Source organism: Pteropus alecto, unplaced genomic scaffold (genome assembly GCF_000325575.1).
Source record: "Pteropus alecto unplaced genomic scaffold, ASM32557v1 scaffold76, whole genome shotgun sequence".
Classification (NCBI taxonomy): domain Eukaryota; kingdom Metazoa; phylum Chordata; class Mammalia; order Chiroptera; family Pteropodidae; genus Pteropus; species Pteropus alecto.
In genome coordinates, this window is record NW_006443138.1 from 3,151,310 (window position 1) to 3,173,136 (window position 21,827).

The following is a 21,827-nucleotide window of genomic DNA, read 5'->3' on the forward strand; positions in this document are numbered from 1 at the left end:
AGGACCTTAAAGTAATCATACTAAGCAAAATAAGCCAAACAGAAAAGGTTGAAAATCACATGATATCACATATGTGGGATGTAAACCTAACAGCAACAAATGAACAGGACAAACAAACAGACTCATGGGCATGAACAATGGACTAGTGGTTACCAGAAAGGAGGGGGAAAATAAAAAAATAAATTGTTAAAAAAAAAAAAAAAAGAGGGAGCTAAGAAACAACAATCTACAAATCTATCTGACTATCACAAAAAGAGAGACAAAAAGATAGTATGTGACTACTAGCGGAATGTAATAGGAAGTACACAGCACCAACTGTGAGTAGTCTTGCCAAGAAACTAAATCTGCATCCTACCATCCCAGTTTATAGGAAATATTGGGGATACAGTAACTAACGTGTTAAAGGACTCCAGAGACACAGTAAGGTAGATCAAGAATGTGAGAGATTCTCCTGAACAAGTGATTTCTACAGCAAATAAGTGACAGAAAAAATGAAGAGGAAGGAAGAACTGTCATATATTAAAAAGGAATTTAAGAGACAGATAAACACAATGTGTGGACTTTATTTGGATCCTAACCCAAACACATCTACTGTAAAAAGACATTTTTGAGCAAGTGGGAAAATTTGAACATTGACAGGAATTTGAATAATTCCTTGGTAACATACTTAAAGTTACCAAAGAATTATTGATAATTTTTTAGGTACGATAATGGCATTATGGCTACTTTTTAAAAACTATCCTTATTTCTTAGAGATAGATACTGAAATATCTATGGATGAAATAATATATTTCAGAATTGCTTTAAAATAATCCTTCAGCGGGAAACCTGAATGGAGTATATATAGATAAAACATGATCAGCAAGATGTTGATAATTACCGAAGCTGGCAATGAGTATTTGGTGAGTCATTATACTTGCTGTTCTAGTTTGTTTATACTTGAAATTTTAGGTGAGAAAAAGTTAACACAAGAGAGCGATGACAACCAAATGCAATGTGTGATTCTAGATAGGATCCTAGTTTTAAAAAACTGTAGACGACAGCTAAAAACAGAAAAGCTATGTAGCATTCACCGAAACAGGGTTCTACTTGGTTTCACTGATTTGGGTTTAGACATATTGTGAAAAGGTGATCAAGCATGTGCTATTCCCTTCTTTTGGAATACACTTACCCCTTTTTTTTCTGTCTAAAAACTACTATTCTTCCTTCAAGACCAATCTCAAAAGTTACTTCCTCAGTGAAACTACCTGTTCATTCCCCCAACAAAATGTTACTTCTTCTTCTGGGTTCTCACCATATTTTTTTATTATATCTATTTTCACATTTCATTATAATTATTTGCTTATAACTGTTTTTCTTTTTTCCCATCTCCTTGCATTCCTCTCTAAATCATGAGATACTCAAAAATCGGTACCATTTTTTATATATTTATATATTTATAGTCTCTGGTAATTCAAAATATAGGTAGAATGCTCCATATAAAAGCTAACATCTGTTTAATAGAACTGTACACTGTAGAAAGAAGAAAAACATAAACCAGAGGAAAAGGGAAAAACTGAAGGCAGACATCATGTGCTGAGCTACAGTCGAGATCATTTTACTTAATGGAACATCAGATAGTGGAAGTAAGGTCTAAAAAGAGCTGAATATTGAGATATCTTTCAACTTCCGTGGTACTTTCAAGACCTAACTTTCTGTTTGTATTGTTAGCTCTAACTCTACAGTCTTCAAAAAAAGGAGAGAAAGTAATAAATTAATTGAGTCAAATTGCAATTTAATAAATTACCTGTTCTAAGTACATTTCAGAGAGGATCCAGAGGAGGACCAATGGTAAACCCAAAGGATTCAATCTACTGATGAAGTGGCCAATGATTATATGGAGATATCTTGAATGGATTTTCCTCAAATTAAACCACATTAGCAATTACCTGTATCACACTGTATATAAGCTTACTCCTAAATAGAAGTTATTTTTACATTTAGCATTTAGCAAATCCTTCCACTGTCATAATTAAAAAAACTCATCGCCATCTCCACCAGGTCATTTTTTTTTTTTCTCATTATACTCTACCTGGGCTATGGCATGCCAATCCCTAGGGAAGTCTGAGTAGATGAGCTGTTTTGTAATCTATGAATATTGCTGGCATGAATGATCCACTAACATATTCCAAAAGGAATTAGCAGTTTGGAGAATTGGGCACTGCCTTATCATAATATTGGAGACTCCCTAGGCTATTTCGATGTTAGGCTTGAAAAATCATTGCCTCGGGGCCAAGAGCCACAGCTAAGACTACAAGAAAAAAAGCTTTCAAGGCTTGGCCCTGTGAAAAAGATTCTATATTCCACCAGGATCTTTTCAGCCAAACCTGTCCTTGAACCTCATCAGCAAAAGCAATGATACCAGTCTCAGCTTTGAAGGACAACAACCTTGAATACAGAGAGATGATATTAGAGCAGTGGTCCCCAACATTTTTGGCACAAGGGACCAGTTTCATGGAAGACAGTTTTTCCACAGACCTTGTTGGTGGGGGGAGGGAGGTATTCAGGATGATTCAAGCGCATTACATTTATTGTGCACTTTATCTCTATCATTATTACATCATAATGTATAATGAAATAATTATACAAATCAGATGCCACCAGATGCAGCTGTATAATTGACGTACATCATCTTATTTGCCACTATAAAACCTGCCACCAGATGCAACTTAATTGTCTTTTGCCATTCACTGATAGGGTTCTGATATGAGTCTGCAAGCAATTGATTTATTATGGTCTCTGTGCAGTTAAACCTCTCTGCTAATGTTAATCTGTATTTGCAGCTGCTCCCCAGCACTAGCATCACCGCCTCAGCTCCACCTCAGATCATCAGGCATTAGATTCTTATAGGAGCGTGAACCCCATTGTGAACTGTGCATTTGAGGGATCTAAGTTGCACGCTCCTCACGAGAATCTAATGCCTGATGATTTGAGGTGGAGCTGCGGTGATGATGCTAGTGCTGGGGAGCAGCTGCAAATACAACTGAAGCTCTGCTTGCTTGCCCACCTGCACCCGCTCACCTTCTGTTGTGTGGCCCAGGGGTTGGGGACCCTTGTATTAGAGAATGGAAAAGGTGTTTATAACTTCATCTCCCCTCCTGCCAACCAATGCTCAGGAACCATGCAATCTGCATACTGAGGTAATTATGTTGTCGTCATTGCAGAACTTAAAAACTTTTAAAGAAATACCACAAATTTGCAGAACAACTGTGTTACTATGTTCATAGTGGTTAAAGAATGCTGGCTCTGATGTTAAAAGACCTAAATTTACATTCTAGCTCAGCTGTTTTCTGAATACATGACCTTGTTCAAGTATTTACCTTTTCTCTGCCACAGTTTTCCCATCTGTAAAAAAAACAGGGATCGCTTTTCTTATAGAATAAGATTAAATAAGGTAATCCATTTATTGTTTGTCACAGGGTGGCACAGAGTGCCACTTAATAGATATCTATTATAATTAATGACCTTTGATTGTTCATAGGAACCTCAGTAATGCACCTCAGTAATACAATACTGAGCTAGATTCACGGTCTACTCAGTCTAGTATTTGTCTGTGGTGGTAGCAGAAAGGGGCATTTTGGGAGAGAAGAGAATGCTCTTCTTTGTTATTATCTCAAATGAATAAGGCTTAATCTGAAAATATCCCTAACTATTTTAACAAAATCTCTAAAAATAAGATGTCGTCATGAATTTATCTGTCAATTTTATCCATATTTATATTTGCAACTGGAACTGATTTACTCTTATATGAAAATACTACTTTCAGAATGCAAAGGGATGTTTCTTGTTTTCCAATATTTTGTTAGCAATGCCATATTTGCCTTATCCGTTAGTCTTGGTTTCAGAATTTTGATTCAGATTTTCTTCTATCAGCTTTAATTTCAGAGAATAATAGAGCCCTAAGCTTTCAGCAGTTGATTATCTAGTTTCAATTTTCTAGTTTCAATTTTATTCAGTTCAATTCATCATGGATATTTTTGAGTTCCTACTGCAAAGTACAGAATTGAAACATACAAAATATTAGATGGAGTTTGTCTTCAAAGAACTTAGAGTCTTCTGGATAATCAGTCAAGCCAGACTACTTGGGTTCAAATTCTGTTTCTGCCATTAATGGATGGCCTTGGGCAAATTGCTTAAATTCTCTTTATTTCAAGTTCCTTATCTGTAAAACAGTTAACATTATTATCTGAGATTGTTATAAGGAGAAAGAACTTAATTTAAACTTAGAATAGCAGCTGGGTGGCATATAATAAGCACTCAATAAAATGTCAGCAATTTGACATAGGCATTAGAACTGTTCACAATATTCCCATTCTCTTCCAGACATGTGGAATGCACACTTGATAAGATCACATTTTCCCACCCCCTTTTAAGTTAGGCGTAGCCATGTGACTGACTCTGGCTAATGAAATATGAGAAGTGACATGTGTTACCTCTAGTTTGAAGCTTAAGACTCAGTATCTAATTTGCCAACTTAATTTCTTCCACCATGGTGATTAAGCAAGCATATGTTGAGAGGCTTCTGATACTAAGATGTGCGACTAAGTATCACATATTTTGTGACTAAGATGAATAAAACCCTTCACTAATCAATAATAGACAAACAGCTTGAATAAGACATAGACTCTGTGTTGTATTAAAGCACTGAGACTTTGGGATTGTTTGTTAGTGCAGCTTAACCTAAGCTATCTTGACCAATACACTATCATTCCAGTCACAGGGGATATAGCAATGAGTCAGACTGATAAAATGCCTGTCCTCATGAAGTTTATCAAGACTTGAATGCAATATCCAAACTATTCTATGCAAACAAACTATTACGAAGAAGCCAGAATGACTGTTAACAGTTTATCACCTCTTTCTGCCTCCTACGGTGAGAGTTTTGAAATATTACAAATGAGTCAAAATAGAGAAAGAAAGCAAAAGAGGAAAAGAAGTATCTATAATATAGTCTCATCTTACATAACTCCTATTACCTCTCAAAATGCATGACACTTATAATACAAACACAAAATGAATGCGGAGAGAGCTATACCTGAGCATCAGGAGACCTGTGAGAATTTGCTCTGCCACTATGTGGTTATGTAACTCTGGCCAGTGTGATGAATTGTTAGTCTCTGGAGTCCCTCAATACTTGGAAATAAGGAAATATGATCTCCCTTTCTAAGAGGTAAAACTGTATGATGGACCTGAGCATCCATTCACTTGGATGCACAGTCATTCATTTATTGAATGAATGAGCATTCATTCATTTATTAATTCTTCCAATTGATAAATAATTATTAACTATCTACTATGTGTCAGGAAATATAGTGCACATTGACACAGGGATAAACAAGACAGACAAGGTCGTGTTCTCATGAAGCCTACATTTACTATGAGACATATAATCATTAAAAAGGTTAATCTTATAATGCGGATAATGATAAGTGTTTTGAAACAAACAGATTAAGTTTGAAGGAGGAAAGGTACTTTAGATTGGGTGGTCACAGAAGGCATCCCTGTGCAGGTGATGCTGAATTTGGAAACACAGCTGACAAGAAGTAATCAAGTCTCTGAAAATCTGGAGGAAGAGAGTTCCAGGTAGGATGGCAAGTGCAAAGGCACTGAGACACAGTTGAAGAGCATAAAGAGCTCAGAGAAGAGTGGTAGGAACTCAGTCAGAGATGGAGGGGTCAAGTCATGGAGGCTCTTATAGGCAATAAGGAGTTTGCCAGCTTATGGTGACTTTGAAACAGAAAAGTGACATAATTTAATTTAGAATTTATATTTAAAAAATGTCATCCCAACTGCTATGTGAAGAGGAATCAGTTTGGAGTCAATTTTTTCAATAGTCTAGATAAGGGAATGGACAAATAGCATCAAAAAAGTCATAAAAAGGGTTATAGCTATATATATTTTAGAAAATAGTGACAGGGTTCAGCACATGCTACCCGAAAATATGGCACCTTGGCATACTATTTTAAGCTGAAGGAATTTGAGAGAAGGGCAGATGCAGGAAAGTATCTCTGACTTTTCCTCACTCACCTCCTTTGAAGCATGGGAGAAGTGCCCTCCCTATACCTAGAGGAAAGAAACATCCTATCTATGAGGCAGGGATGCCCAGAGGAATCCAAACAGACCTTGCTAAGTTTATTACCCTTAGCTCATATTCCTTTTTGTCCTATCACATTTTTCCACAACTTCCCATTCTTCATTAAACCTAGTATTAAAAATGCACAGGTTTAACCATTTCTTCGGGTCTTCTTTTCCTTATAAAGGCTCCCATGTCATGTAAAATCTACATTAAATAAATTATCCTGTTAATCTGTGTTTGTCTGTTTAATTTTCAGACCCAACCAGGGACCGTAAGAGAGTCAAGGAAAACATTTTCCTCCTCTACACAAGTCAAGAGGATATACTAATATGGAGGTACCTTAAAAATTTAAGAATAGAACCATTATATGATCCAGCAATTCTTCTTCTGGGTATTCAACAAAAAAATATGAAAACACTAATTTGTAAAGATATATGTACCCCTATGTTCATTGCAGCTTTATTTACAATAGCCAAGACATAGAAATAGCCTAAGTGTTTGTTGTTGAATTAATGGCTAAAGAAAGTGGGATACATGTATACAACAGAATGCTACTCAGCCATTAAAAAGATGAAATACTGCTATTTGCGACAACAGGAGGCTATTTGACAACATGATGGACTTGAGGGTATTATATCAAGTGAAGTAAGTCAGATGGAAAAGGACAAAAACTATGATTTCACTCATATGTGGAAAACGAAACAAAAGAGTAACAAATGAACTAACAAAACAAACAAATTTATAGATACAGACAATAGAATGGTAGTTAGCAGAGGGGAAGAGGGTGGGAGGAGGGTGAATTGGGTAAAGGGGCGCAAAGATATGGTAATGGAAGGAAACTAGACTTTAGGTGGTGAGCAGGCAATAGAGTATACAGATATTGAATTATAGTATTATTCATCTGTAATTTATAAAATGTTATTAACCAATGTTACCTCAATAAATTTAATTTTAAAAAAGAGGATATTCTGATATGTTGGATGTGGGAAGCAAGAGAAAGGCAGAATTAAGGATAATGAAAGATGTTATTTCCTAAAATAAAGAAAGCTAAGGGATGAACAGGTTTGGGGTGGAGATCAGGAATTGTTTTTGAACGTATTAAACTTGTCAAACCTACTGGGCAGATTTTCAAGAATAAATGAGATGAAGTATTTTAAAACATTTAATATATAATAGATGCTCAAAAAGTATTTTCTTTCCCAATTTCCTAAATCTCCTAAAGCTAACTGCCCTGATTTGAAAAGGGAGATAATAATATCCATCTTACAGATTCATGGTAAACCTTAATAGACTTAATAGACATTAGTAAAGGTTATTAATAATAACTAACATCTGCGTAGCTCTTATCATAGCTGTTTTAAGTATGTTACATTTATTAATGAATTTACTTCTTCCAGCAACTCCATAAGGACGGTGCTGTTATCTCTATTTTACAGGTGAAGAGGTGGAAGCACCAGAGTAGAGGTTAAAAAATTTAACCAAATCTACACAGATAGAAAGAAAAAGCTGAATAAAAATGTATATAAAATGCCCAAATGTATATACTACAGATGATAATTTAGGAAGAGAAGAAACAGATGCCTTGAATATTTAACAAGTATTCACTGATCATCCCATCTGTGCCAGGCAGTGTTCTAGGAACCAGAGATACAACAATTAACAAAATAGACCAAAAGGCCTGCCCTCATGGGCTCAGTCAAGGAAAAGTGATTTGGAGAATGATTTGGGTTTAGCCTAGAAAAAGTGAAGGATTTGAATATGAAAGGAAGAAAGCAGGGATCAGCCTGCAAATTACAGGTGGCCCCTTCAGCACAGCTTGTGACTTGTTTCTGTCTGATCTAGGAATGGTTTTTACATTTCTAAAAGGAAAAAGAGAAGGAAAAGGTAAGGAAGGAGGAAGAAGAGGTGAATTGTAAATATGATGATACGAACTAACTTGGAGGAGGACATGTACACTACAAGCAAAGAAGTCAGGCTGTAGAAGGTGCATTTTGTGCCAGTTCAAGAAGCCACATGGAGCCTAGGATGGCTGGAGAGCAGATATTCAATGAGGGGGCAGTGGTGAAAGGATGAAGGAAAAGAGAGGCAAGAGGTAGATTTGCTGGAGTTGATAGATGTTTTTTCTTTATAGGCGTTGGGATGGAGTGAACCCATAGAAAATTCACAGATTGTTCTAGATATCTGGTTCACACATTTTAGCAATATGTGTCTAATTTTAGAAGGACTTAAAGAATAATGTGTTGATGCATACAACAGAGCAGAACTCTAGAGAATAATTTCAAAAGTAACTTTTAAGGAAAACATCAGCCTTTATAAAAGCTCTGCCAAAGCAATCTTAGAAACTCTTCCTTTTTAGGAGATGAACTGTATTAAACACTTACTAAGATCTCCAAAAGCACTTTGTCCTCGTCTTTGATGGAAAGGAAATCTTGCCTGTATTCAATCAGAGTTCCGGTCTTTTTGTTGCTGTTAACCTTTAATTTTTTTCCTTAGGGGAGAGAATAGAATTTTATGTGTATATTTGCAAATTTTTTTCTTAAGTGTAACTGTGACATGTGACGTGAACTAAATAGAATAATCTGGCCTAACATAGAGCAAGGAGGCCCAGGGACATAAAGGACTGGTTTGCTTACAGGTTTTATAGACATGAAAGTAAGAACAAAGGTAGGATGAGAAACTTGAGCCAACTGAAAGTTAAATAACAAGAAGACAACTTGTACTGTAAAATGAGAAAACCTTTGAGAATTGAAAAAACTACCTAAACAGGAGGCCCAAGAAAGAAGACACCAACATAGAAGGAAAATTAAACAGTTGATCTTTCAAGGAAGGAGGAACGGGTTGTAGAAAAGAAAGCTGCCTGACACTGAAAAATGTAATCGAAGTGACTGATTTAGCCTGGATCGGAGGACAACTACATGCGATATAACACAGAAATCAGGAAAATTCTACACATTGTGGTAGTAAGTGAGGACATAGTGTTCATAGGGGGATGACTAGTCAACTACATTGTGGTTATTAATTGGTACTAGGTAAATGCAATTCTGTACACCGATTTTTCACACATTCAATGGAGCTTAATACAAGTACCAAAATATAATAATAACCCTAGAATTATTTTATAAAAACTCAGAAAAAGAGATTATTAAGGAATTTTTGCTTGGCATAATTATATTTATTTCTCACTGAAGCAATATTTTTTAAAACAATTACCCGTTTTAAAACACCATAATGGAGAATAGTTCTGTATTCATTTCCTATGGCTACTGTAATACATTACCACAAATTTGGTGGCATTAAACACAAATTCTATTATAGTTCTGGAGGTCAGAAGTCTGAAACCAGACTCACTGGGCTAAAATTGTGTCAGCAAGACTGCATTTCTTATGGAGGTTCAAACCTGATTCCTTGCCTTTTCCAGCTACTAGAGCAGGGGTCCCCAACCCCCAGGCCATGGACTGGTACCAGTCTGTGGCCTGTTAGGAAGAGGGTTGCACAGCAGGAGGTCAGCAGCTGGCAAGCCAGCGAAGCTTCATCTGTATCTGCTCCCCAGCACTAGCATCACCGCCTCAGCTCCACTTCAGATCATCAGGCATTAGAGTCTCATAGGAGCACCAGTTCCTAGTGCCAAAAAGTGTGGCACTAGGGGACCGCTGTTCTAGAGACCGCCCACGTTTCTCAGCCCTGGGCCTCTTTCCACCTTCAAAATCAGTGTCTTTCTCATGCTGCATCACTTTGCCACTGACTCTTCTGCCTCCCTTTACCAGCTTTAAGGATTTTGTGATTACTTTAGGCCTACCCAGATAATCCAAAACAGGCTCCCTATTTTAAAGTCAGCTAATTAGCAAACAACCTTAACTCTATCTGCAACTTTAATTCCACTTCGCCATGCCATATATTCACAGGTTCCAAGGATATCCTTTGGGGGCCATTAATCTGCCTACCACAACTTTAACCAAAGTTAAACTATATTGTGCAAGATGGACATTTAGTCTGTCGACGATGTTGAAATCTTAGATTTGTTTAGCACCTTTATAGACATTATACATTCTTCTATGTCCCTGAAAGGTAAATTCTCTATACAAAGCATGACCAAATAAATTGGTATGCTTTTTGTAAGATTCTTGGCTGGGGGCCTAGGGAGTTTTACTATACTTTTCAGATTTTGACAGCTCAAAAAGAAAGATATATATCAACTACTGAAATATGTATACTATCTCTTTTATTACTTTTTAAAAATTTTTATTCAATTACAGTTGACATTTGATGTTATTTATATTAGTTTCAGGTGTACAGTATTGTGTTTAGGCATTTATATAATTTACAAAGTGATCCCTGGATTAGTCTAGTACCCACCTGGCGCTATACATATTTATTACAATATTATTGACTGTATTCCTTATCCTGTACTTGACATCCTTGTGACTATTTTGTAACTGCCAATGTGTACTTCCTGATCACTTCACCTTTTTCACCCATACTCAACGCCTCTCCTACATGGCAACCATCAGTTTGTTCTATCTACAAGTCTGTTTGTTTTCTTTGTTTATTTTGTTCTTTAGAGTCCACATATAAGTGAAATCGTGGTATTTGTCTTTCTCTGTCTGACTTATTTCACTTAGCATAATACCCTCTAGGTCCATCCATGTTGTCTCAAATGGTAAAATTTCATTCTTCTTTATGGCTTTAGTCCATTGTATATATGTACATATTCTTTATCCAGTCATCTATAGATGGGGACTTAGGTGCTTCCATTTCTTGGCTATTGTAAATAGTGCTGCAATGAACATGGGGGTGTATATATTTTTTTGAATTAGTGTTTGGCTTTCTTCAGATAAATACCTAGAAGTAGAATTGTTGGGAAGAGTAAAAATAGCTCACATCATTACTTTGTCAAAACAATAAGTGTTTACTATATACTAGAAAAAGCTGAGCATTTAATGTTTTTTAAAACATTTGGTAAAGGGAATTTTTTTTTTTTCAATTTTAGTTTAAAATTTAGTTTAGTCAAGACAATAGAAATGGTGGCAGTGAAGAAAACGGCAGTTTTACTTTCAAGTTTTACTCAAAAAAAAAAAAAAAAAAGCAAATAAATTTTCACAGCGATATCCCAAAGAGGTATTTTAAGTAGGAAAAAAAAAAAAACATTTTTTTTTCCATTTAATTTTATTCTTTTCATACAGATATGTTCCAAACAAGCTACAATTCTCTTGGCAAAACAGCTCCATCAAGAGTCCCGCCACCTCTCCCTTGGGGGATTCAGACTCAGACAAGGGAAAAAGAAAAAAGGCTAGACACCTGTCCCCAATGGAAAAAGGAAGAACACACCTGGAGAGCAGCTCAGGCAAAGGGAGCCAAAGAGGAGAAAAACGGTAATTGGAGAGGAGACTGCTTGCAATCTGATGCTGGTTTATAAGGTAAATCTATTTTTGGAGGAAAGGGATATAATAGCAGCACACTAAAAACTGGGATGAGGCGTGCCTGTGCCAGACTTTATCTCCTTCAAGGCTCCGCTCTGATGACAGTCCTTCCAGGAAGGTTTTCCAGCATAGCCGGAGCCCAGTTTCGATCAAGAGACCTGCCAGAGATTGCCAGACATCCTCTGCGCATCTTATCAATGCATTCATTCATTCACTTATTCATATTAGAGCACCTAATATGCTCTAAGCTCTGGAGATAAAAAAGTAAACAAAGCATAATAGCGCATATCACATGGCATTTATTTATTTGCATTGGTGTTGGCATTCTGTCGGCGCCCACAGCAGCTTCTAGGAGGGAGCCCTATTTCATTTTTGCATCGTTAGTGTCTAGCACAGAGCCTGGCACTGCCTAGGCGCTTAATGAACGAAGGAATGACTTTAAAATATACTTTTGATAGGATTTGAGGGGACGGGGGATGACCGGAAGGTACACACGGTGAGAACCGGCAAGGCATCGTTATTCCGAGTGCATACAGCAATCCACGGTTTCCCTAAGTGGGTGCTAATACTGAAGTAAATTAAAGAGAGTACGGGAGTCCACGGAGGGAAGGGGAAGGTCTTCCTCCTCCTTCCCGCGTGCAGGATGTCTGGGATTAGGCTGCCCAAGAAGGGGGTTCTCGCGAGCCCACCTGCCCGCCCGCTCTCCTCACCAGGTCAATGGCCAGGACATCCCGCAGCGCCACGACTCGCCGGATGGACTTGGGCGGGTTCTCGGTCAGGTAGATGAGCCGGTCGCTGAGGACCACGTACTTTAAGGTGTGCTTCTCGGAGTCCGACACCACGATGCACGATTCGTAGGCGCGGATGGCGTCGTAGACCTCGGGCGCCAGATGCCTCCGCAAGAACGCGTCCAGGCGGCTGTTGGTGCGCGCCGGGAAGCCGGATCCCGCAGGGCTGGCCATGCGGGGCGCCGGCTGCTGGGCCGAGTGCCGGGGGCGGTGGATGCCTCTGTCCGGTCCCGCCTCCGCGCCGCCCTTGGTGGAACCCGCGCGCGCCACAAAGCCGCCCGCCCCGCCGCTGCCACCTCCCGCGGGCGCGGGGAGCCGGGCCCCCAACTTCGAAGCCCAGCGGAACTCTAGGAGCTGGCTCCCTGAAGTACCCCCGCCAGGCCCTGCCCGGCAATCGTCGTCCCAACCTTCAACAACAGTGGGCGGGGCGAGACGCTGGTCCTTCAGGGTAATCACCGTCAAGTACACCGGAGCTGCGTGGCTGCTACTGAGGGGTTTTCCTGGTCCTCCGCCCAGCTTGCCCCCCACTCCAGCGTACCGCGCCTTTCCTTACAAACTGCATCGGAGCCGCAGTTTTAATCTGGTTTCCCGTTAAAAACTTAAACGAGATGGAATTTACCGATTTACTTTTTATGGGTAGAACAATCCTCGAACCCTATTAAGACCCATCACAAAGATTTGGCATTTGATGATAATATTGCCTGGAATAGCCAATTTTAATGAGTATAAACGTAGGTCTTCTTTCTCCAACTAGCTAAAAGCTCTGAGAGAAAAGACTTTTATCATAAATTGATTTGGGCACACCCAAGCCTACCTAATGGCTATGCTTGTGGTGGGCCCAATGCCCAGGACAAGGCCTTGCAGACAGAGGGCAATCTGTGTAGGACGAGTTAGTGGGTGAGGTCTGCATCTGGAAAAATTGAAGCTTATAAGTTGAGTAAGGCTAGTTGTGCATCCTTGAGGCTGCAGGTAGTAAAAATACTGCCTAGATTTGACAGAGCAAGAATGACTTACTGTAAATTAGGTTAGCTGAGAAGAGTACAACAGAAACTTAGGTGAGAACTTTCATTTTAATTTCAAATCCTGGAAAAAACATGACATTCTCCCTCTCCATTCACCCAAAGACCTTGCAATGGAAAAATTATATATATATATAAAATCCAGTTACCTGCAACTCAGAATCAAATCATAAGATTCTTTATTGCAAGTTGTACTATTGTATACTACATGTTGTAAGCAATTTCAAATTTTTTGTGGAAAGAGGGTATAAACAAATTAAAACGCATAAACAGATATTGTAGACAAAAAGAAACTGAGGAGAAATGTTTGAGTGTGGATAAACAAGTCTGAAGAATTCAACAGCAAAGAAACAGAAATCGTATTCTTTTCTTGGAGAGACTGGTAAGGAGAGCAGTGCCACCTGCTGACAAAATCTTAAATGACCTACCACTTAAAGTTTTAGAATCTGATCAAGCGACTGACTCTTCAAAACTTCATAACTGGATGAAAAGTAAGCCCCAGAGGTATGGTTTCTCCTCTAAAACACAGACTATTCCCTATCTAAGCCACTTAGACCAAGTTTGTTGCCTCAAACTAACAGAAGACAACGGCCCTTTACCTTTGCCAAATAGCTACACCTCACAAGAGCTCTTCAGAGGCAAATGACTCTATCAGAGGTGGAATGTGAGGCCCAAGTACTAGAAACGTATCACTCCAGGCTGCTATTAGGTGTCTTTCAGGCTTCCTGCTCCGTACCCAGGACTAAGAGAAACAGAATGACTGGACATTCCGGACATTCCAGAAAAGATAGATACCTGATCTACCTTCCAAGAAGACCCCATAAATGAGTTTTTGGTGACAAGGGCACCGGGTTTAAAAAATGTTAAGATGAAGCACACAAAGAAGGGAATTTGACAAAGGCATTGATGGCTAAAGTGACCTCAGTTACACTTTTAACTTTGTGGTACACAGAGAAGGTAGTATCATGGTTTCCAGGCACTAAGTGTTCTGCACTGTTGCCAAGGTAACAGCCAAGTTCAAATTGCAGGAAAAGGGTTTAATGTAGGGGAAAGATCACTAAATTTGAAGTCAGGAGAACTGAATTAGAGTGCTAACCCTGCTGCTCACTATCTGTGATTTTTAGAAAGTCACAACATTTTTGAGCCTTTTCTAAAATGAAACTTCTAATATTTGCCCTGCCAACAAAGAGTTGGTATATGGAGCAAAGGCAATGAATTATGAATTCTAAAAGCACTATAGACATGTAAAGTATCCATATTTCCTTATCTTTCTGTTAACTTTTTGTGGATAGTTAACATAAATACACCTGAGATAAGTCTGTCTTATTTTCTATGTCTACTTATTTTCTAAGTCTGTCCTAACTCAAGAAGCATTTGGTATAGATCCCGTGTAACCAAGCACTTAATAGGTGTTTCTTGATAAAACTATCAAAAGAAATAGAACATTACTTAGTTGGAACTACTCTCCAAAGTCACTCTCCTTAACCAGAACTTTCACCAAAACAACAGAGTAGCCTTAGATTGATAGATGGTCAATTCATTTAGTTTGAAAGGGCAGGCGTTATGAGCACAGGAGTATAGAATCAAATGACCTGGGTTCAAATTCCATTTCTCACACTTAGCTGCTAAATGACCGTGGACGATGTTACTTTAATCTCGGTGCCTCGGTTTCCCTATCTGTGAAATGGGGGAAATAGTACCAACCCCATAGGGTTATTATGAGAATTAACAGTGTTTCTAAAGTACTTATAAAAGGTACCTGAGTATAGAATATACCTGAGTATAAATACATTTAAAAATACATTGAACAAATATATGATTTCTGATACATATATAGTCATTTGGTTCCTTGTATACAAAGTAATATAGTAATATCAAATTATTCTTTGTTGGATGCTAGCCTAGCTTTTTTTTCCTGAGTTCTCACATTTTCATTTTATTTTTTATTAGTTTCAGATATACAATACATTGGTTAGACATTTATGCAGCTTATAAAATGATCCCTTTGATTACTCTATCACCCACTTGGCTCTACACATAGTCGTTGCAGTACTATTGACTGTATTCTGTATGCTGTCCTTTAGATCCCTGTGACTATTTTGTAACTACTAATTTGTATCACTTTATTCTCTCAGCTCCTGGACCCCCCTTCCCTCTGGCCATCACCATATTGTCCTCTGTATCTGTGAGTCTGTTTTCATTTAGTTTCATTTAGTTTCCTTAGATTCCAGATATAAGTGAAATCATATGGTATTTATCTTTCTCTGTCTGACTTATTCATAATAACTTCTAGGTCCATCCATGTTGTTGCAAATGATAGAATTTCTTTTTTTTTTAACAGCTGAGTGATATTCCACTATATGTAGGAACCATAACTTCTTTATCTAGTCATCTGTTAATGGACATTTAGATTGCTTCCATGTCTTAGCTGTTGTGAATAGTGCTGCCATGAACATAGGGATGCATAGATCTTTACAAATTAGTGTTTTGGTTTTCCTTGTATATATACCCAGAAGAGCAATTGCTGGGCCAAAAGGTAGATTCATTTTTAATTTTTTGAGGAGCCTCCAGATTACTTTCCATAGTGGCTGTACCAATTTGCAATCCCACCAACAGAGTAGGAGAATTCTCTTTTTTCCACATCCTCACCAACACTTGTTTGTATTGATTTATTGATGATGGCCATTCTGACAGGAGTGAGGCAATATCTCATTGTGGTTTTAATTTGCTTTTCTCTGATGATTAATGATCTTAAGCCTCTTTTCTTGTGTCTGTTGGCCATCTGTATTTCCTCTTTGGAGGTCTTCTGCCCATTCTTTAATTGGATTGTTTTGTTGTTGTTGAGTTTTGTGAGTTCTTTATAAATTTTGGATATTAACTCCTTATCAGATGTATCAGAGGTGAATATCTTCTCCCACCCAGTCCGTTATCTTTTCAGTTTGTTGATGGTTTCGTTTGCTGTACAGAAACTTTTTAGTTTGAAATAGTTCTTTTTGTTTGTTTGTTTTCTTTTGTTTCCCTTGCCTGAGGATAGCCTAACTTTTTAAACTTCAGACTAAGGCGCAAGATAAAAATCTAATCTACATGTACACACACATAGACAAAAGAATGGTATTTGTAATTTTTTAGTTGTGTTTTTTGGTAGAGAAGTGATCAGGGGGCCATAGGTCATAAGAACCCTGTGAAGATTTCAAACCAGAAGTAACCTTCAATGGACCTATGGATCTCAAGCGTCCCATCTCTCAACTTGAAACTAATGCAGTACAGGGCAAATTTCCCCAAGTTGGTGGGGGGAGACCAAGCCCTGCACTGAGAGAAGAAGAGGATCCTTTGGTGGAGAGCGTAGAAAGAATTCAACACACACGAGAAAGTTAAAGTCAAAAGGAAAGTTTATTAGAAAAGAGATAATACTCCACAGACACAGTGTGGTCTCCTCTCAGAGGCAGAGAGTGAGAGAGAGTAAAGGCACTGAGAGGGACTCAGAGGGACAGACACAATAGAGACGAGGGCAGTGAGAGAGACAGAATAAAGGCACTGAGAAGGACCTAGAGTGTTCAGGGAATGCAGTTTATAGGTCATTCTTTAGTTCCCATTTCCTTTGATATGGACATACAATGAAGAAGGGGAAGAGTATGTAGCATGGAAAGGTAAGAATATGTAGAGTGAAAGGCCAGCTGGCAGTTCCCAGCCTTTAATCCAGAGGTTCCCCATGGTTTTAGCCATAGGGAATGACTCTTGGTTCCCGTTTCCCCTTCATAGGTGTGGGGAATAGGTTGTTAGCAATCCCAGCAGAAATCTTCCTTAGTTCTGAAGGTGTCCTCCTGGCCTGGCTGCAGGGCTGATCAGCATATTGCAGTCTCGGATTGTAGCTTGATTAACCTTTTCTATTCTCTTGCCTCCTCCCTACATTTAAACTAAAGATAGAAAGATACCTGAAATCTATATTAAGTAAATAAAACCTGAATTTTTAAAGGTGTCTGATTTAGGAGTCTTTTGGTGTTTCTACTTTGTATTAATCTATACTGACCATTTAAATATCTACAGTTAGCAATCTGACATTTAGAGGAGAAATGTCATTATAATGAAGTCAAAGGGACCAAACAAATGCTTTGGATTAAGAAAAAACTGTTTCTTTTACTAAATAATGCTCTAGGTCTTTATTTTGCCTCAGGCTTCCGGCTTCACACCCACTTCCTCTGAGAGAAACCAATGATTGAACTAGAGCCAATAAAGTCAGCTTACCTGATCTATTTTTCAATTTCTTTCCCTGCCAAGAAACCCATCATGAAGGAGCTTTTGGTAACAATGGCACTAGGCTTAACAAACATTGAGATGAAGCATAAGAAGTGAATCTGACACAAGACTCAGTAGTTATCAACTCACAATTATATTATTTTTGGTTCAATTTAATACATATCACAAATATTTACCCAGAAGTTATTATCCATAAACAGAATCAGGATAAGATTTATTTTCACTCTTCAAGAATTGACTAATAGATGACTAAGACAACCACACAAATTTAATACAAAGCATATTAAAATATATTAATGACATAAGAGAGGTTAAAAAAAGAAAAGCAACATCAAAGAAATGACTAAACAAGCCTGGTTGAGGAAATTTGGAAATGCTTCATGAGGGAGGCTGAATTCAATAAATGCTCGAAGAACGAATGAAACTATTTCTTTTTTCTTTTTGTTATAGTCAACGTTTTAAAATTAATTATTTTTAAAATTTCACCCATCCTCTATCCCCTCCCCTTTGGCATCCCTCATTGTTCTATATGTATGGGTCTGTTTCAGTTTTGTTTTTTCATTTATTTTGTTTTCTTAGATTCCACATATAGGTAAAATCATATGGTACCTGTCTGCCTTTGTCTAATTTCACTTAGCATAATGCCTTCCAGGTGCATTCATGTTGTCACAAATGGCAGAAGTTAATTTGTTTTTATTGCTGAGTAATTTTCGTGTGTGTGTGTGTGTGTGTGTGTGTGTGTGTGTGTGTGTGTGTGTACCACATCTTTATTCATCTATCAGTAGACACCTCGGTTGCTTCCATATCTTGGCTATTATAAATAATGCTGCAATGAATATAGGAGTGCATATATCTTTTTGAATTAGTGTTTTTGCTTTATTTGGATAAATACCAGACGTGGAATTGCTGGGTCATGTGGCAGCTCTGTTTTTAATTTTTTGAGGAATCTTCACACTGTTTTCCATAGTGGCTACACTAATTCACTAAAATGGTGGAAGTCATCACTTTAAATATCATCCTCAGCTAAAGACAAAAGATGTTAGGGATTGGGAGAATCAGTTATGGGAGATTACCAGGAAAAGCAGAGTAAACAAGGCTAAGGTTATGCAGATTTAAATATCGCCTTCCTCTTTATTAAGAGTTTCTAGAGACTGAGTCATCTCCCTCTTTCTGATATACCCTTATAAATGGAAATTTCACTTATAAATGTCAATGTCCTTCATAAAGGATAACTTCTGCTTGGTTTTCAGAGCTTCTCCAGTGTCTGTGTTTTCTTAAAAATAACCAGCTTAGAATAATTCTTAGCCAAAGAGACATATTTTGGGATGACGAACTCTGCTCCCCTTCACAGCTTTGGGGAAGACATGTTAAGAGAGCAAAAGTAGGAAGGAGTGAGGTGAAGAAAACGAATAGAAGTAGTCAAAAAAGCAAAGGAGCTTGACTGTAATGTAAGGTCAGAAGTCAAGAGAGGAGAGAATTTCAAGGAGGAATGTGGACACTAAGAAGAAAGATTCATATGATGTGAACCCCAAAAAGGAATTTGTCTACTGAAATGGATTCTCCATGGTCAACTGAAGACCCAAATTTTATAAATAATAAGAGCCAAGTGGCCATTTGCTGATAGGGGCCTCTCACATACTCTGCATACTAGGAAGACCATCAAAATGAACTCTAGGCTTCCCCAGCTGAGTAACAATTATAAGAGAGTTCATAGTTTCAGTCTTTCAACTTATAGACTAAGATTTGCCCCCTCCAATCAGAACTACTCCATAACAACCAATCATGAAACATAATGCTTACCAATCAGGACTGTGCATTTCAGAAAGATCAAATGTACATACTTGGTTACCCCTATTTACATAAAATGGACATAATTGGGAACCTCATCAGGAACTTTTATTATAAAAGGCAGCCTTCCCTTTGTCTCAGCAGAACACAATTTATGTTGCTCTTTAAATCTATGTCTCATGGGCTGCAGATCCTTTCACTTAAATTTTTTTATTCTTTATTACAGTCTAAAATTAATTTTGCTTTATATTGAGAATCAAGAGTATAAGAGTTCTAACTTACTATTTACTAGCTATATGACTTAGGATAAGTTACTTAAAATAGATCTACTTTGGTTTCTGTATCTGTAAATTAAAAATGATGATGACGATGATGATGATGATACCTGCTCTATCTCTACAAGTTTAAGAGGAACAAGTTAGAAAATATATATGAAGGCATATTGTAAACCATAATGAAATACATAAATGTTATGTTATAATTATTTCAAGTATTCTGGCAATTGAAAGAAAGGAAATATATGAGACAGGAACAAAGTTTTATTGTTCTAAGGAAGGGGCCTCAGCATATTTATAGGAAGAACTGACTTAGTAGTATAGTTCTACACTGTCATCATTTCAGAAACAAAGATTAGGAGCACAGACTCTAGCTAGAGTCAGATTATGTGGGTTTGAAGACCAGCTCTGCTACCTTTTATGCCATTCTGTTTCCTCATCTATAAAATGGGGATGATGATAGTACCTACCTCACAGAGTTGTGAGGATTAATGTCTGAACATTTAGAACTATTTCTGGCACATAATAAATGCTCAAAAATGTTAACAATTAATACATAAAAATATTGCCATATGTAAGCATATATGTTTTAAGCTAAAATAACGATAGTGTTATTCATCAACATTTTGATCATTGGCATTTTTTATTAGTTTGAGATGAGAAACTGTCATCCCCTCATGGACTGGGGAACCAGAATATGGAATGGTCAAATTTAATCTCTCTCTCCGGTCCTCTTTAATTGGATTCCAAGTCCTTATTTGTTCCGTAATGATGTTAGTTTACGAAATTTAAAGAGATTTTTACAACCCTAGGTATTTGAACTACCATAAAGGGTCAATGTTAAACTGTATTTAAGCTATAGATACTAGATAGGCTGTAAATAATGAAATTTAACATATGAAATATTCACAAAATGATTTTACGAAAGAGCAAATAAAGACAGTAACAATACAATAGACTGTATTTTTGATGTTCTTAAGGATCAGGCAGTGCAATATACTGAACATATTTAATATTAAAGACTTTGGAACCACTCAGACCAAGATTAATGTTGGGCCTCCGTAGTCCATAGCTGACCTACACAGCTAATGTAAGAATTCATGCAATTGTTCACTTATTGAATTTTAACTCCAGGCTGGCACTGGTACTGTACTAGATGCTGGGGATATACACTGAAATAAATAGGGACAAGAATCCTAGCCTGACATTCGGAACAAGTAAATTACAAACTTCGACGCAAAAGTGATTCAGGATACTTTATATATGAAATGGCTGGTGCAGTGTCTTGTACTTGGTGGGTCACTAAATAAATGTAGCTGTTAAATTGTTATATTAATTTTATTCTACTTCTCTTCTCATTCCCCCAAGTTTTGTTCTTTTCTATGTAGTCCCAGTGACTGCAACCTAATCTGTATGCAGCCCGTATTGAATAATCAAGCGAAACCTAAGTATCAAGCGTTTATTGTGTCCCAAACACCTGTATTAACTCAATCCTCACAACAACCTTTTGAGCTCAGTACTTTAATCATCCCCATTTTATAGAAGAGTAAACTGAAGTACAGATTATGTAACATGCCCGAAACTGAGGTCAACTAGTGAACAGGGGGGCTGGGATTCAAACCCAAGCAGCTTGAGTCTATACTGCCTCGATGCATTAATAAATTAATAAATCGGTGAATGAATAGACGAAGTAACCATAGCATAGAAGAAACCTACGAATAGGATTTCCTAAGAATGCTCTCCTTTTAATGGGACCACAGAAGAGCAATTAAACAACTGACTCGCACGTGGTTTTGACTACGTCATCCAGATCTGGGTAATCTAATCTACCAACCATCTAACCAAGCCTTTATGGAAAATGCTGCGCAAACCCGACCAGCGCCTCGGATCCGCGCAGAAGCCACAAGGTATTCAACGCCCCGGGAGCGATTCAGGTAGGACGCTCCATCCCAGCATGCACCACAGGCCCGGCCGACCACGCCTCCCGGAGAGCGCCCGGGAGTGCGTGTGCGCCCCGCCGTCCGGAAGCGCCGCCTGCACGTTGCATGCTGGGAGTTGTAGGCTTCCGACACGCCCGCGGGCTGCTGTCCGCGACCTCCATGAGGCTGCTGGCGCCGGCCCGCGCGGCACAGACGCTGGGAACGCGCTTCGCGCTGACTCAGCGGCGACGG

General features: G+C 38.1%; 1 protein-coding gene and 1 long non-coding RNA gene across 4 annotated transcripts in view; one reads left to right on the top strand and one right to left on the bottom strand.

Moving 5' to 3' along the window:
• LOC107196533 overlaps positions 1–12,382 on the top strand; it is a 90,050-nt gene extending 77,668 nt beyond the window's left edge. The window contains exons 2-4 of the long non-coding RNA XR_001517953.2: positions 6,372–6,450; positions 11,296–11,529; positions 12,246–12,382. This is a non-coding gene — a long non-coding RNA (uncharacterized LOC107196533). The remainder of the gene's footprint in view (positions 1–6,371; positions 6,451–11,295; positions 11,530–12,245) is intronic.
• CUNH12orf56 (chromosome unknown C12orf56 homolog) overlaps positions 1–14,027 on the bottom strand; it is a 69,971-nt gene extending 55,944 nt beyond the window's left edge. For all 3 annotated transcript variants that reach the window (XM_025041024.1, XM_025041023.1, XM_006923701.3), the window contains exon 1: positions 12,243–14,027. In XM_025041024.1, coding sequence (XP_024896792.1) covers positions 12,243–12,494 — 252 coding nt within the window. In that variant the 5' untranslated portion in view covers positions 12,495–14,027. The remainder of the gene's footprint in view (positions 1–12,242) is intronic.
• Between the last annotated feature and the right edge of the window lie 7,800 nt (positions 14,028–21,827).